The sequence below is a fragment of the Haliotis rufescens genome, unplaced genomic scaffold (assembly GCF_023055435.1).
Source record: "Haliotis rufescens isolate VD_foot unplaced genomic scaffold, xgHalRufe1.0.p SCAF_6, whole genome shotgun sequence".
NCBI classification, from domain to species: domain Eukaryota; kingdom Metazoa; phylum Mollusca; class Gastropoda; order Lepetellida; family Haliotidae; genus Haliotis; species Haliotis rufescens.
Window position 1 is genome coordinate 41,122,832 of NW_025964334.1, and position 16,473 is coordinate 41,139,304.

Here is a 16,473-nt window from a genome sequence, read left to right on the forward strand (position 1 = left end):
TTTATCACAATGACTTATGTCAGAGATCTGAAGGCTTTGGCAAAACAACGTGGTCTGCGTGGTTATTCTCGAATGAGAAAAGCTGAATTGATTGATTTACTCGGTTTGGAATACAACAAACCCCAGACTGTTAGAGAACTCAAAGCTCCAGCCGAAAAAATTGGGCTGAGAGGTTATTCTCCAATGAGAAAAACTGAATTGATTGATTTACTTGATAAAAATCAACCCGCTGTTGATAAAAATCAACCGGTTGAGTTAAGATTTGTACCCACAGCCAGCGTTGGTAAATATCTAAGAGGTTGGAAGACGGATATTAATTCTAACATGGATGTTAATGATGTTAAGCCCATCGTATCGAGCAAAATTAAAGAGGAGTTAGATGATCTAAATAGTGTAAAATACTAGTTAACAGTTAAAATGTCATTGAGTAAAACTGACGCCGAATATACCGAACCTTATTTCCGGAGCAACCAAGAAGTTGTAACGAATCTGAGTCTATAAGCGCATCATTAGATGCTTCAATTAAGCAGAAACAAGAAACTTTAGAACACTGGACTAATAGAGGTTCGGGTTGGGGTGTGGATAGAATTGATAGCTTATATTAAGATATATATGCCTTTCAAAGGTGGTTTTATGTAGATTTACCCTCATATCATAAAAAGAAAAAGCCATAATTAATGTAAAAAATAAAGGCGATGACTGTTTCAGAATGATGATAAGATCTGTATTGTTTCCCGCAGATGCTAAAATTGCAAATAGACCTTCTAGCTACCCCCAAAACGATGGACTCAACCTTGATGGTATAGATGAACCCACACCAATCTCGCAAATTGATAAGGCGGAAAAGCAAAATAATTTAGCTATAAATGTTTTCGGACATTCTCCTAAAGGAATTGTTGTACACAGGATAAGCTCCGCCGCAGAACATATTCCCAGAATCAATTCATTTCTGATCGAAAAAGAGGGTAAATATCATTATACGTGGATAAAGAGTTTAAGCAGGCTATTATGCATCAAATAAAACATGATGGATAGAAATAGTACTGTGAAAGATGCCTGCATGGGTACAGCAGACAAGATCTATTAGAAGCGCATAAAGAAGACTGCAGAGGTGTTGGACAGACTGCTATCAGGATCGATATGCCTAAAGAGGGAAAAAATATACTAAAATTTAAATATTATTGTAATCAAATGCCAGTACTGTGCATAATTTACACTGACTTCGAAACACTTATCAAACCTATAGAAAATACTGAACACAATACTGAATGTAGTTTTACATACAAAACTCAAGAACAAGATTCCTTGTGGGTTTGGATATATATACTCAACAATAAAAGTTCCTGTGACACCAATATTTTAGTGTATTTTTCAAACAAGTAAAGTTTGGTTTTCAATACTGTAGTACATGTATGGAATCAAGTCACAAAAACGCAACTGCTACAGAAAAGCATGCATTTCATTCTAAAGTTGACTTTTATGCAAGCCCCATGCATTTCACTACCCAAGAATGGGTATAAAAACATGTGGGTTAACAGGATTCCATATGCATTGTTTAGCATCGTGCTGACAACAACCACTTAGAAAAACAACAAAATTACACAATTATTCAACATAACGAAATGCCACACCTGTCCGAAAATGAGCGTCTGCGAGCCATTGGTATGCTTGAAGCCGGATCGAGTCAATGTGATGTTGCAAGACAATTTAATGTCAACAGACACCATCTGGTGTTTATGGCAACGTTGGCAACAGACGAATGCAGTCAGAGACCATCACCGGAGTGGCAGGCCACGCATAAACCAATGATTGACAAGACAACTGGATTCGAACAACACACCTACAAAATTGATTCAAACCAGCAACAGTGACTGCAAGAAGCATCCCTGGCCTTCGACGAATATCACAAACCATACGTCTTCGCTTCAGCTGGGCAGGGATTGTCACCAGAAGACCCGCCAGACGTCCCATTTTGACAGGAAACCACAGTCAAGCACGTCTACAATGGTGCAGACAGCGTCTACGCTAGACGGCCATGCCGTGGGGACAAGTTCTATTCACTGATAAGTCTCGTTTTCACCTCAGCCACAGCGATGGACGGATTCAAGTGTACCGACGTCGAGGTGAACATTACGTCAATCATTGTGTCATGGAAGAAGATCGGTTCGGGGGTGGCAGCATTATGGTATGGGGTGGGATTACAGCAAGACAGAGGACCCGTTTGATAGTGGTAGAGGAAAATCTCAATGGACAGTGCTACCGCGACAAGATCATCGGCCCTGTTGTTCTACCGATTTGGCGTCATCATGGCCCAGGCATTACCTTTCAACATGACAACGCCCGGCCTCATATTGCTCGACTTGTTCAGGATTCTCTTCAACAAAACAATGTGAATGTCATACCCTGGCCGGCTCTCTCCCCTGATCTCTCACCAATCGAACACATGTGGGATCAGATGGATCGGCGCCTTCAACGTCAACCACGTGTTCCACAGACACTCCAGGAACTTCAAAACATGCTCCAGCACATACGGACAGATATCCTACAGGACTTTGTGCAATGCCTGGTTCATTCCATGAGACGAAGACGTGTTGCTTGCATCGCAACCAGAGGTGAACATACACGCTATTGATTTGTAAATTAACATTTTGGCATGTTTATGGTTTTTTTATGAAATCACGACTTTTCTGAAGTCAGTATGGCAAATTAAAACATTTGAACACTTACAGGAGTCTTTTATCTGTTGCAAACCGAAATTGTTTCAGATTTGGTAAAAAACATAACTTGCATTAAATCTTATTCAATGTCACAGGAACTTTTGTTGTTCAGTATAGTTGTAAGGTATGATGGGAAACAAACCCGCCCGTGATTTACAGAGGTCCTGATGCAGCGGAAAAGATCCTAGAATATCTACAAAATGAAGAGTGAATAATCAGGGAAAATTTATTGCGTAACAAACCCAAGGATATGAAGAGGGATGATTGGAGGGCTTATAAGACGTCAACGATTTGTCATGTTTGTAATAAATCCCTGATTGGGGATTCCGTTCCATAAGAGATCATTGCCACGTCACGGGTAATTATCGGGGAGCTGCGCTATACGAGTGTAACTTGAAACTAAAAATGAATTCTCAAACAATACCTATTCCTGTTGTGTTTCACAAGCTTAGAGGATATGATTCTCATCTCATTATGGAAGCTTTCTCAAAGACTGATGGCAGCTTAACGTGCATTCCTAATAATATAGAAAAATATATCTCATTCTTGTTGACTGAAACTATACATTATACGGACAAGGATGGGAAAGCTAGAACAAAACAAAGTAATGGACTTAGATTCATAGACTCCGTACAGTTTCTGTTATCTTCCCTGGACAATTTAGCTAATGCCAACAATCCCGATGACTTTGCAATAATAAATCAATATACTGATCAGATAACTTGTCATTTGTTGTTGAGGAAAGGTGTATATCCTTACGAATATATGGATGATTGGTCTAGATTTGACGAAACTAAATTACCACCCCTTGAATCATTCTATAGTAACTTAACAGAATCTAAAATAACCGATACCGATTATGAACAAGCTCTGACAGTGTGGGATAAATTAGGTTGTAAGGCTAATGATAAATTAGTGGAAGGATATGATCCGAGTAAACCCGATACGGACATATTATATCTCGACGCCAACAATTTGTACGGATGGGCTATGAGTCAACCTTTACCCACGGGTGGTTTTGAGTGGGTTGATGTGAATGATATCGATATGATATCGATCCCCACAGATTCCGATGCAAATAAAAGGTACCCACTAGAAGTTGACTTGGAATATCCAACAGAGTTGCACAAAGATAATAACAGTTATCCGCTAGCTCCCGAAAGATTAATGGTTAATAAAGATTGGATGTCAGAATATCAACACTCCTTGATGGGTAATACTAGGTTAGCTGACGTAGAAAAACTCGTACCAAATTTGATGGATAAGACAAAATATATAGTTCACTTCAGAAATCTCTAGTTATATCTATCGCTAGGTATGAAAATAAAGAAAATACACAGAGTTCTAAAGTTTGATCAAAGCCCTTGGAAGGAGTCCTTTATAAGGCTGAACACAGATTTAAGAAAGATGGCTACCAGCGATTTAAAAAAGAACCTATATCAGCTAATGAATAACTCAGTATTTGGGCAAATTATGGAGAATATAATGAAGTGTGTTGATGTTAAATTAGTCAGATCTAATGAGGAAGAAAGACTCAAGAAACTTATAGCCAGTCCGGCTTTTAACAGAAGCAAGATATTTGATAACGACTTAGCTGGTTGGTATGAATATTCTTGACTTGTCAAAACACTTAATGTATGACTTTTATTACAACGAACTTAAGAAGCAATACGGTGACAGATACGAGGTGTTATATACTGACACAGATTCTTTGTTGATGGAAATACAAACCGAGGATGTATATAAAGATATGGCAGAAAAATAGATATGTACGACACAAGCGATTACCCAAAAGATAATCCACTGCACAGCGTAGTAAATAAAAAGATGTTAGGTAAGATTAAGTATGAATGTACTGGGACCCCTATTGCGGAGTATGTTGGATTAAGACCTAAGATGTATTCTATAAATAAGTCTGATAATGGAGAGATAAGAAAAGCTAAAGGTGTTAAGATGTATGTGGTAAAAAAGCATATTAAACACGAACAGTATAAAGAAGCATTATTCAACGGTAGAACATTCAAACACGAGATGAACACTTTAAGAAGTGTCAATCACAGGATATATGGATTAAGAATGAACAAGACATCATTATCCCGCTTAGATACAAAGAGATGGATTGATGAGGATGGTGTAACTACCTATGCTTATGGTTATGGTGGGAACTATGAGCAACCCTTCTCGTACAAATGCCCTGCCCGGTCCATCTTTAAGATAATAAAGAATAGGCTCTCCTTCTTTCTCCAATCTTTATTTCACATACTGAAGAGGCCACAGGCCTATAGTACAATTTGAAGAATATACAATTTTATACAATTTATGTACATATCTCACCAAATCACCTCACGTCATTCCACCTCGCATCTCAACACAGTCACATAATTTCACACATATAGTACAATTCCATACCCTGTAATTTTTCTTATTTCTATTTTACCATATCACAACTTGTTATATCATACAACATATTCTATAACATCATATCATATTGTATCATTATTATAAGATCATACTATATAGTATTATTTCATATACCATTATCATATCATAACATACCATACATACCATCGTACCATATATCACACCTATATTATATCACATTTCAACATTTCATATCACACAACACATTAGCAATTTCATAGCTTGTCCCATCATATCTTATCATATCATACCATATAATGCCATGTCATTCCATGCTAATTTATTTCATATCAATCAATCACTATTTATTCAACACTGGAAGACCGCAAGCCATATAATATGTACACTAAAAAACAGTATTTACACAATTTCTATAATACACATAACATATTGCATCATATCCCTTCATGTATCATATCACACCACAACACTTATCATATCACATCATGTCATGTCACATCATATCATTTCATATACATATAACTATACTAAACCATTTGTAATATCACGTCCCACAATATCATATGACAGCCTAATAGTTTAATACCATTTCTAACTCTTTTGTTTGTAGTTTATTCAGATGGCAAATATCTATAAATATGTACTTAATGTATATACACAATAGTTTCTTAATACCAAGCAGCTAAGATTATTCTTTCATAAGGTTCTGTCGGTATAAAGAGGCATTATATATGTACATGGAAACATTTTGTAAGATACTTCTTTTTGTGTTTGACAGCAGTGAAACAAATTTAATAATATTAGGGTACCTGTAATAATAAGCTTGCAGGTATTTTTCTCTAAGGTGTAAATACACTGGACATACAAGTAAGAAATGAAATTCATCTTCTACTGAGTTTAAACTACATAGATTACACAGATTCTTTCTTCACGAGGAATGTTTACATAGCGCCCTGTTTCTATTAAAAGGTCATGAGAAGAACATCTAAAACGTGAAAGAGCCGTTCGAAATTTTTTAATATTAACTTTTGATAAATAATCTTCCATAATTATTTCTGATTTAAACATTTTGTAGTAAAAGCACTTGTTTGTTAGAGTCAATGATGCAGTCCAAGATTGTAAATAAATATCCTTTAATCTCTGGGTTAATGGAAGTTTAAACATTGATTTGGAATAAACATTTTGGTTTTGCCAAATATCACCAAAGCCACAACTGAAAAGTAATTCTCTAACACCTGTAACCAAGTTTCTTTTCCCATTATTATCATAAACTATCATCATATTATAACACTTTTTTGGCAATCTATATGAGGGCATGTCAATAAGTCTCAGCCAGTATTTAATAACTTTTATATTTGAATATACATAGAGAGGGAATCTTCCACATTCTCCATACACCACCAAGCTGGAAGTGTTTATTTTAACACCTTAATACTTTTTTCATAACCAACCGACTAATGTTATATATCTTAAGGGACCAAATTGGATCGGTTGCGCAACATAGGCCTCTTTCGAGTTTACCGGGCTGGTTTAAATATCTTACGCTTACTCTATCCGGAAGTTTTTGTTCTTTGCCTCTCCTCGGTGCTGACGATTCGGAAGTCAGAGATTTCATTTTAACCGCATCGGATGGTTTCTTCCCGATTAATCTCGTTACTTCATTATTTAGCGCTCATACAACAGCTGATAATCATGTCACCCATTCGGTTGATCTTAATCAACTGATTTCATTTCAATCCCATACTGATATCCAAACAAACGTTCTGCTAATGTACGGTAAAATCTTTCAACGATAGCTTGACTACGGTGGGCCTCTTTTGCACCGCGCCTGATTGTGACATCGTGCTTTGTTAACAGTTTAGTTACTGATCCCATAAACTCGTGACCAGGATCTACTTGAAATAACTTGGGCCATTTTAGTGGTCCGCGTTTATATATGCGGCTCAATGCATTAGCTACTTCTGTTGAATCTCTAAAGTTAATGGTTCAGCCTCCTTGTAAGCGACTAGCCACATCCACTACGGTTAAAGCGTATTTATATATTTTGCGTCTTACCTTATTATGGGGAAGGAATAAGAGGTCAGCCTGATGAACTTCATTCGTTGTAAAAATATCAAACTTCTTTCTCGGGATATAACGCGGTGCCAGTAAGTATATTTGCCACATCGCTTGTTTCTTTAGCCAATCCTTGGCCACATCTTTAGATACCTTAGCCGCAGTGACTAAGTTTAGTTTTGCACCTATACCTTTCCAATATCCTCGTGGGCTATAGTAAATTTTATCCATTATTAATTAATATTGTTGATTCTTTTAAAACGAATCATGACAATCGTTGAATTGCATCGTCATTTTTGCATCAAAAATTCCCTCTATAGTAGCAGTATTGGGTATAAATCTGGCTCCAGTGGAGTTGCAGCAGAACTGTCATTACTTATACTACTCATATTGTTTCATCGAGGCTCGCCCTGTAGATCTTGACAGTCAGAAGTACATCGAATATTGACGATGATTTCAAAGTGTACTGACAGTACTTTTGTTTCATAATAAACATATTACCCATATCATGTAAGTTATAACAAACGACAGTTCTGCACCATTTGGGCACAAACTAATCGTCCGGTTTGTCTTTGTCTGGGAACTGAATAATCGCTTTAGCTGATGTTGTCCTCTAATCCGATAGTTGTCCAGGCATCTGCGGAAGAACGTCGGTACTGCAGAGTCAAGTCCATTCCCCTCTCTAAGATCCGTGTCTGCACTTTGTGTGATTTCCTGAGCTCGAATGCTCGGTTTGCCATCTTCCCCCTCAGCGTTTTAATGATGACTGGCAGGTCTGTGCGGTTACTGGCCTTTATTGACCTCAACACTTGACACTTTCCAGCGCTGCTGTGTATACCCTATCAGATGCCTATCAGATGTAATAACAAATTTGACTACATTGGCTTCGGCATATCGGGTCTAAACATATTCGGATCGGTACTTGTTCGCAGTAATCGATGCACGTAAGCAAACAGTATTTTGTCGGCCTCGCTGACCCCACTAAGTGTGAAGACCTCTTTAGTTGCCTGCTCCACATCTTGTTCGTCTGCTATACTGTAAATAAGCAAGTTGTTTTTTCGCGAATACATCTCTTGTACCAGTAGTTTGTGTTCAAATTCCTTCTTCATTTGTGAGAGTTTGCTTTTCAAATTTTCAATATGTTTTATTTTCTTTAATTTGTTCGGCGTTAAAGTCAACCGCCTCTAGAATTTCACCGGTTTTGTTGTCACGTTCCTTAATGCCATGTTTAATAAATTTCATTTCACCCATTATTTCTTCTGTTTGAGCTTTAAGTACATCTTTTATGAAATTCTTCATGTCAACACTACTCAGAGTCACGTCGTGTGTCACTTAATTAAGTTATGAATGCATTATTTAAATAATGTGATAAACATTAATCTAATATTTATCAACAGTGGGATCAGATTTTTCAAATGGTGTATGTGATAATTTCATTGATATGGGCGGCACGGGTGGCCCAGTCGTCTGAGGCGCCGCGATTCGAGTTGCAGAAACATATGATTGTGGGTTCGAATCCCGGTTCGTCCCAATTATGTTTCTAGGTTTGTCAGCACCATACCCGTGCTCGTGGGTTTCATCGAAATGGTAAACGTCTGAGACCTGCATCACTTCGGGCATTCCTTCCACATTAAGCTGATAAGCCTTGATATAACTGGAATACAGTTAAAAGCGGCCTTAAATCAAATTCACTCACTTAGTCCTTGATATATGATGGCTTCATCTATCAACGCAGAGTCTCTGGGAACTCGGTGTGATGGCAGTAAAGCTTCTGGTTGACTGGTTGTGTTTTGTAATTTATATTGCAAGAGTATGTCTCCCTGCTTCAGCTAAAATGTTTTTGCCTACAGTTTTTCCACTGGGCATACAATTTTGAAATGTGCTGGCACTTAAGCCTCTCAGTTTACTCTGATGAGTTTCCGACACTGTTCATAGTTATTCTTAACTGACGCCGAGCGGTATGACACGGTGATATTATTCATCAGCAAAAGTATTACATTTTGTACATTCCTTAGATGTGTTGCTTCTGGATCCAATCCTTATTACATACTGTATTTCTTCTCTCAATTCTGGATATAACATTACAATGCACTATAACACATGAGGAGTAAACAGTGGAAATGTCAATAGCGTGTAATTCTGATACACGAGCCGCAGTGGCCATGGCTAGGAGAAAGGCGGTCTTCCTGGAAACTAATAGTAATGTTGCGCTACTCATGGGTTCATAAGGTGGTTTCATCAATGCTGACAATACTACAGATAGATCCCATTTTGGAAATATACGTGGTGTTTATGTCTTCCAGTGCAAAAGACTTCATGAGTCGATTCAGTACTGGGTGGGTACCTATTCGACTTTCCGAAAAGTGTTGTTATCTTCCTTTGCAAAGAAAATTAGAGTGATGTCCCCTTTTCACGTTCCGCCGAGTAAACCTTCAAAATGGCGGCAAATAACAATATTGACGTTGATGATGAATTCCATCAAATGACAGTAAAAGAATTGCGTGAATACCTACGGGAACGAAATCAAAAGGTGACTGGGGTAAGAGCACAAGTTTTAGCGCGAGCAAGAGGGGCGAAGGCACATCGTTTGGATGCAACCACCTTAGTATACAACCCAGTAAAGGCGTTATATCTATGGAACAGAAGCTCGTCACACCCAGCGGATATCGAATGCCAGACCCCACTACATTAATGATTGGATGGAACGATGCTGTTGAATCATTGCCGGAATTCTCAGAGAAGGAAATCTACAATTATATGGTACTTGGCAACCATAGGACTTCAGACACGAAACCCATGATGGCTAAACGACAAATGAAGGCAGTGGTGTTTTACCAAGATAGACATGTTCACGGCGTAGCTCTACACAACATCCATCACGACTGTGACCATATGTTTGTCAGATGCCGTGTCATACCATCACTACCAACAGCGGATCCTAAGAAAAGCCCCGATCACGAAGTTTGGGCAAGTCTCTCAGAAGTAACAGGTCGTGTTCATTCAGCAAATTGTACTTGTGCAGCTGGGTATGTAGACTTTGCATTTATATAACTACAGTCGTGTCATCTATATCTAGATCGCTGTTTTTTTTACAAACAAAACGTTTAAAAACCTTTTCAAAGAAAATATGTTCCAAATATTAAGTTTGATCAAAAGATATGTAAATTATTAATTCCAAATACCAGCAAAGTAATTGATACATTTTAAAATCTCATCCTTTGTGGGACCTCTCATTCACTTTTGTTAATTTAAATAAATAAACAGATTATTGATATTGTTGCTTATTAATATGTGACATCTTTAGCTGATTACATTAAAAATAATAATTATTTAGGGTGAAATAGAGGAAACATGATTGAGGATTGATTGTTATTTCATAATATTAAAGCTAGAGTCCAAATAATATTAATAAATATAACTAATTTTGTTTTTGCAGTGCCGGGGAGGCTTGTAATCATGTATCAGCCCTGCTTCATGCCCTTGCAGACATTAGTCAGAAGAAAAAGGATGGTTTGCTTTCATGCACATCAGTTGAGTGCAAGTGGAAAATTCCCAGAAAAAGGAAGTTGGATCCAATGAAATCGGATGACTTGAACCCGATGTCAAGTGGCAGGAAGAGTCAACAAAAAGGTACTGGGACTACACAAGGTACTGTCGGAATACAGAATAGAACAATCAACAAAAGATCAATTTGTCCCAACAGCAACATGCCACAACAATAAATCTCACAAGATTTAATAAGAAGTTAATTGGTCATGAAACAAAAAGTAAATGTGGATATGTTGTTAATACAACTACTGTTACTCAAGCTCCTGAACCTATGCCAGAACTTCCAAAAATACCATGCATTGATCGTTGTATTCCTGACTATGTTGATATTAAATCGCCAACCTGTCAAACTACCTTTCAAAATTATTTTGATTCCATGATAGTGTCAGAAAAGGATGTGAGGTCAATAGAGAGAATGACAAGAGGACAACATAAAACAAAGTTTTGGAAGGAAGCCAGATTGGAAAGGATAACAAGTTCACAGTTTGGCAAAGTATTTATCCGACAGACATCTACAGCTCCAGATAGACTTGTATGTGACCTAATGGGATATCGGGGCGAATTTGGTAACAGACATACCAGATGGGGACTTTCACATGAATCGGCAGCAAGGCGGCAGTATATCAACAAAATGGCAGCTCTTCATCCACAGTTGAAATGTCTCAGTGTGGACTAATTGTGAATACAGACTACCCTTACCTTGCAACTAGCCCTGATGGACTTGTGTCATGCACAGATTGTAGTACATGTAGTAATCAACATGGCTTAGTAGAGATTAAATGTCCATCTGTTTTCAGAGATCTTACACCAGAAGAGGCTGCATCAAATACAAATTTCTTCTGCCATATTGTGGACAATAATGTGACTCTAAAAGAAAACCATGCATACTACTTTCAAGTACAAGGACAGATGGCCTTGACCAAAAGAACTTGGTGTGATTTTGTGGTGTGGACTCTCAAAGGGATATCTATTGAAAGGATTACATTTGACGAGAACAAGTGGCATCAGATGGTCACAAGGCTTCGCAGTTTCTATCTGTCAGCCATTATTCCTGAAAAATATACCCTACGTGTCCAGCGAGGTGTTTCACTGTATTAGATTGACCGTTGTACTACCATCTTACCAGTTGTTTTACTCTATGCTCACTCAGTCAATTCAATGTTTCACTCAATACCATATCATATCTTTCTTTGATAGTCATAGATACTTACCATTCAGTGGGTGAATTGTTACTTAACGCCGCATCCACGGCGACTGACCATTCAGATAGAATGTCACTTAGACATATGATATCTTCGTCTCCTTGTAATTTCTTGAACCATTCTATTAAGCCATAACATATCATAACATATTTTCTGTAACGTCTTGAAATGACAACATGGACAACATGATTAAAGAAAATCATCAAGCGTTTATTTCTTTCATTTTAGTTATTGTTACAAAAATTAGAACCATGGGACTATGATCCTGCTGTCACAGCTAAAACATGAAATTGTTTATCTACTTATATGAAGAGTCAGGATTTTTATATCAATGCTTTGATTCAATAAGTAAAACAAAAATAGACAACCAGTAGGTGGTCATGTCAATAGTCATATTGGACAAAAATAGACTTATTTGTCTAGACTTATTTGGCTCAATGTTTTCAATACAAAATTGTTATCATGATACCATGATTATTAAGTTTAAATATAGCAGAAAATATCATGTGACCATTCACATCTGGAGCTGCAATAAGATTATGCTCATCCTACTAATTACAGAGCAAGCAAGGAACTGTCATCAAAGAAGTAATTGTCATCAATTTCTTGGTCATGAGGATAAAGAGGGGGAAGCAGAGAAGTCAAAGCATTACAGATTTTCCAGATTTTGTTTACAGATTTTGAAATTGTAATTGGAATTATACCCTGCAAAATTCTGAAATTCTTGAAACGTTCCATGTGCCTTTCAACATGGATTCTCAAGTTCGCTATTCTCCTAGTTTGTTCAATTTCTACAGCAGTCAGCTGTTTTCTCTTATGTTTCTTTGGTGGAATTATTAGGAGTATACCTTTTGGTGTTGTCAAGTCAGAGATTGTAAATCCCTTATCCGCCATGATTCAATCCATCTATTAATGACATCAGCACAGCAGCTTCTGGAAATATGAAATCGCTTTGATAAATCAACAACCAGGAGTCCAAGTCTAAGACGCATCAACACTAGAAAGAACTCGTCTATCAAAGACAAAGATTTAGGGCGTCCGATATTGGATGTTGGATAGTCCCTGTCATGAACCTCAGAAAACTCGTCAAATAAACATGAAAACTTTACTGCATCCACAAGACCTGTATAATAGGTTACCAATTCTGAATCATTCTTCACATCAAAAAATGTTAAATCAGGAAGTATGACTTGAGTGGCTTGATTGCGAAAGACTTTTTTATTTTCAGTCTCAGTCTGAGTCATTGCACAGTATGTTTTCACAGGATTCAAACACTGGAACATTACATCGTCAGTTTAGGTAGACATGCTTCTAACTTCCACCATTTCTGTTTGCGATGATCCATATCTTATGCAACTGATGTCGTCTTCACACACAGCCTCACAGTAGTCATGCAGCATAATTGATGCAACGTCATAGGATCTGTCAAAATAATAAATAGCTTTCCATCACATTAAATAAATAGTTTTTTTCCGATATTTTGAGGTTAAAGGAATTAAAATTAAAATAACATAAATCTGTTAATACAAAAGCTAATATAAGAAGTGAATTATCAAGTTTATTGGTCAATGCTCTATTATATTTTATGTTCTATATATATATTTTATGCTCTTTATATTTTATTGTTCTGTAAGTAAGAGAGACTACACCATGATTTTTATATTTTGTCTTGTTAAGCATAACTTCTCATAATAATCAACAAATTCAAAAAAGAGAAAAAACTTATGTTCCCGCTGTACCTGGCACCTTGACTGAATGTTGTGGAATTATGTTCAATTTCATCAGACTGAGGAGTCCCTCCATGTATCTGCAAAGTCACTTTGGGAGATTCAGGGTCACAGGCCTGCTTGAATGGGCTTTCATTTGGCTTAGGGGTATCAACAAAGTCAGCATCAGACACCTGCAACAAATTATCAACAGACACTGAGACATTTTTTTCTATTTATTCTAACAAATAAGATGAAAGAGAGGATACATAGAATTTTAAGATCAACACAACTTGAAACGTTTTTGTTGTTTTTTTTCATTTCAAGTTTTAATCCTAGCACTTTTTCACAATCACATAACATTCACAAACGATAAAACACATTAAATACACCAACAATAGCAGAAATCTTATAAGAATCAACATAACTCACTGTGCAAGTACTGTAATTTTTCTTCGGAAAAATCGATGGAACATCATGCCCTGTGCCTGGACCGTTACCACCCACGAAATGTTCTGAGCATATTTCCGTGTGCTTGGTCACTGTGAGGTCTTTTCTCACTAACCGAAGTCGCCTTATCCACGCTTGTCGTAGGGACTTGCTTACTGGAATGACGTGTAGAGATACTATTCTTTCACCGACTATCTTTCCCCTAAAATTGCTACAAATACAGCAGTATTGCTTCCCCATTTTGACAGCTTCGAAGCAGCGGGCTATTTTCGACGGAAGTTGACAGTACTCGGCGGATGTTCATCCAACCAATTAAAGAGTTCCAACTCAAGACGGATAACTCTCATTGAACTTGACTTTTTGGAAAGTCGAATAGATAGGCCATCGTGTTGTAATATTGATGCCAGGGCGGATCTATAGACTTCGATAGTGCCATGTCGCAACTTCTTGTCGTTTCTGAGATAGAGCAAGAATTCAGCAACTATTCAGCAACTATAGGTATCATTATCTCTACGTCTAAATAATTTCTTATTCTCCACTCGACGAACTTCGCCCATCTGTTATTGTATAGGACAGAAGATGCTGGTCTCCATGAGCTTGCCACTCTTCTTACAGCTGATTTAGAGTAACTGGCGGCTTGCATCTTATTCGGGATAACTTCCATGCATGAAGGTGGAGATTGTCGAGGCGGACGTAAAATATGTCCGTTTTCGGTTGTCTCAGTAAATCGTGACGTGCCGGGAGTTTCAGAAGTTCTTCAACTAGGAGGTGTAGTAACCTTGGAAACCAAGCCCTGTGTGGCCATGCCGGGGCTATGAGAATTATGACGCAGTCTATCTCTTCTATTTTCTTCAGAACTCTGTCTAGAAGAGCCCATGGAGGAAATGCGTAAAGCGAACATTCTCTCCCAGTTAATAGATAGAGCGTCGACCTGGAGAGCTAGCGGGTCTGGTACAGGGCTGACGTAGACTGGTACTTTGTTGTTGAGACATGTGGCGAATAGATCTAGCTTTGGAGTATCCCATAGGAAGGTTATCCATTTGGATATTTCGGGATGTAGTGACTATTCCGTGGGTACTATCTTGTTTTTCTGGGAAAGGTTATCTGCTAGGATATTTAACTTGCCCGGTATATGTCTTGCTTCGATCCTGCAACTCACTGAGTCTACCAAGGCAAATAAACATGTAGCCTCCTACAACAAAGGCTGACACTTTGTGTACCCCCCTGCTGTAGTAAAGCAACCACGGTCGAGTTGTCTGTAGCAATCTTTACTGACGAGTGGTGCAGACAATCTTGCCATGCTTCTAGAACTAGATATATCGCTCTCATTTCTAGGCAGTTGATGTGTAACTCCTTTTCTTGGGTGGACCATTTTCCCTGTATTGTAACATCGTCCATATGGGCACCCCAACCCTCTCCTGACGCATCTGTGTAGAGTTGATGTAGGTATGAGAGTGGGATACCGGTCATGACATTTTGACGAGTCAGCCACCAATGAAGTTCGGAGATTCGAACTTGTGGGGGTTGGATTAAGGCTTCCAGCTCTAGATTTTTGGTGGTATTCATCCAATTTTGCAGGGGACGTAACTGTAGTCTGCCTCTGTATGTTAGATCTTGGATAGAGGTGAGTGTGCCGAGGCAAGACATCCACCAGCGTCTTGATTTGATGGGCTGATCGAGTGCGCTTGATATCATGTCTTCTACTCTTGAATATCTGTCCTCTGGAGGGCCTACTATGCCTTTGTTGAGTAGAAATATTGCGCCTACGTAGGTGATGTCCTGTGTGGGTACTAATTCTGATTTTTTAGAGTGAACCAGGAAACCTTAGTGTGTTAGTAGTTGAATAAGGCACACTGTATTTAATCTGATTTGCGATTTGTCCTGATCGGCCGATAGGAAGTCGTCTATATATCCGTGTAACCTTATGAGCTTTATATGGGTGAATCCGATGATGGGATTGGTGATCCTGGTGAATAACCATGGGGTGATGGATATGCCGAATGGAAGTACCCTGAACTGGTATCTCTGACCGTTGATTGCGAAGCGCAGATAACGACGATGACTTGGATGGATGGGAACGCGAAGATAGGCGTCTTAGAGGTCTATGCTTGTCATCCAATCTGCTTTCCTTAAGCTATTCTTCAACTTCTTGATAGATTCCATCAGGAACTTAGGAGTCTTTTCCAGATAATCTTTGTTTAGGACTTTTAGATCTATGATTAATCGCATCTCTGAAGAATTCTTCTTGTTACCGGGAATACTGGGGAGTAGAATCCGTGAGTGGTGTCTGACTCCTTTAAGATGCCGATAGCTCTCTTTGCAAGTTGCTTTGGTATGGCCACTTCTGCTGCAATTAACTTTCGTCCTGATAGATGGAATCGGGGTCCAGTGGGATGGATGACTAGTCTTGGT

General features: G+C 38.2%; 2 protein-coding genes across 2 annotated transcripts; one reads left to right on the plus strand and one right to left on the minus strand.

The window, feature by feature from the left end:
• Nucleotides 1-9,802: 9,802 nt before the first annotated feature.
• LOC124110752 lies at nucleotides 9,803-12,116 on the plus strand. The gene is made up of 2 exons (XM_046470135.2): nucleotides 9,803-10,180; nucleotides 10,591-12,116. The coding sequence occupies exons 1-2, from the start codon at nucleotides 9,825-9,827 to the stop codon at nucleotides 10,874-10,876; spliced, it is 642 nt and encodes a 213-aa protein (XP_046326091.1). The 5' UTR covers nucleotides 9,803-9,824; the 3' UTR covers nucleotides 10,877-12,116.
• Nucleotides 12,117-12,132: 16 nt separating this feature from the next.
• Nucleotides 12,133-14,483, minus strand: LOC124110753. Its single transcript, XM_046470136.2, has 3 exons — nucleotides 14,044-14,483; nucleotides 13,645-13,805; nucleotides 12,133-13,327 (listed from the first exon to the last, which is right to left on the minus strand). Exons 1-3 carry the CDS (start codon nucleotides 14,299-14,301, stop codon nucleotides 13,201-13,203), a joined length of 546 nt encoding a protein of 181 aa, XP_046326092.1. The 5' UTR covers nucleotides 14,302-14,483; the 3' UTR covers nucleotides 12,133-13,200.
• Nucleotides 14,484-16,473: the final 1,990 nt, after the last annotated feature.

Bases quoted from the DNA above. Each gene is read 5' to 3' on its own strand.
- LOC124110752 (XM_046470135.2), top strand. From the start codon at position 9,825: ATGCCAGACCCCACTACATTAATGATTGGATGGAACGATGCTGTTGAA. The intron at 10,181-10,590 runs GTATGTAGACTT...TTGTTTTTGCAG, and splicing joins AATTGTACTTGTGCAGCTGG to TGCCGGGGAGGCTTGTAATC.
- LOC124110753 (XM_046470136.2), bottom strand. From the start codon at position 14,301: ATGGGGAAGCAATACTGCTGTATTTGTAGCAATTTTAGGGGAAAGATA. The intron at 13,806-14,043 runs GTGAGTTATGTT...AATTTGTTGCAG, and splicing joins AAAATTACAGTACTTGCACA to GTGTCTGATGCTGACTTTGT. The intron at 13,328-13,644 runs GTACAGCGGGAA...TTATTTTGACAG, and splicing joins ACATTCAGTCAAGGTGCCAG to ATCCTATGACGTTGCATCAA.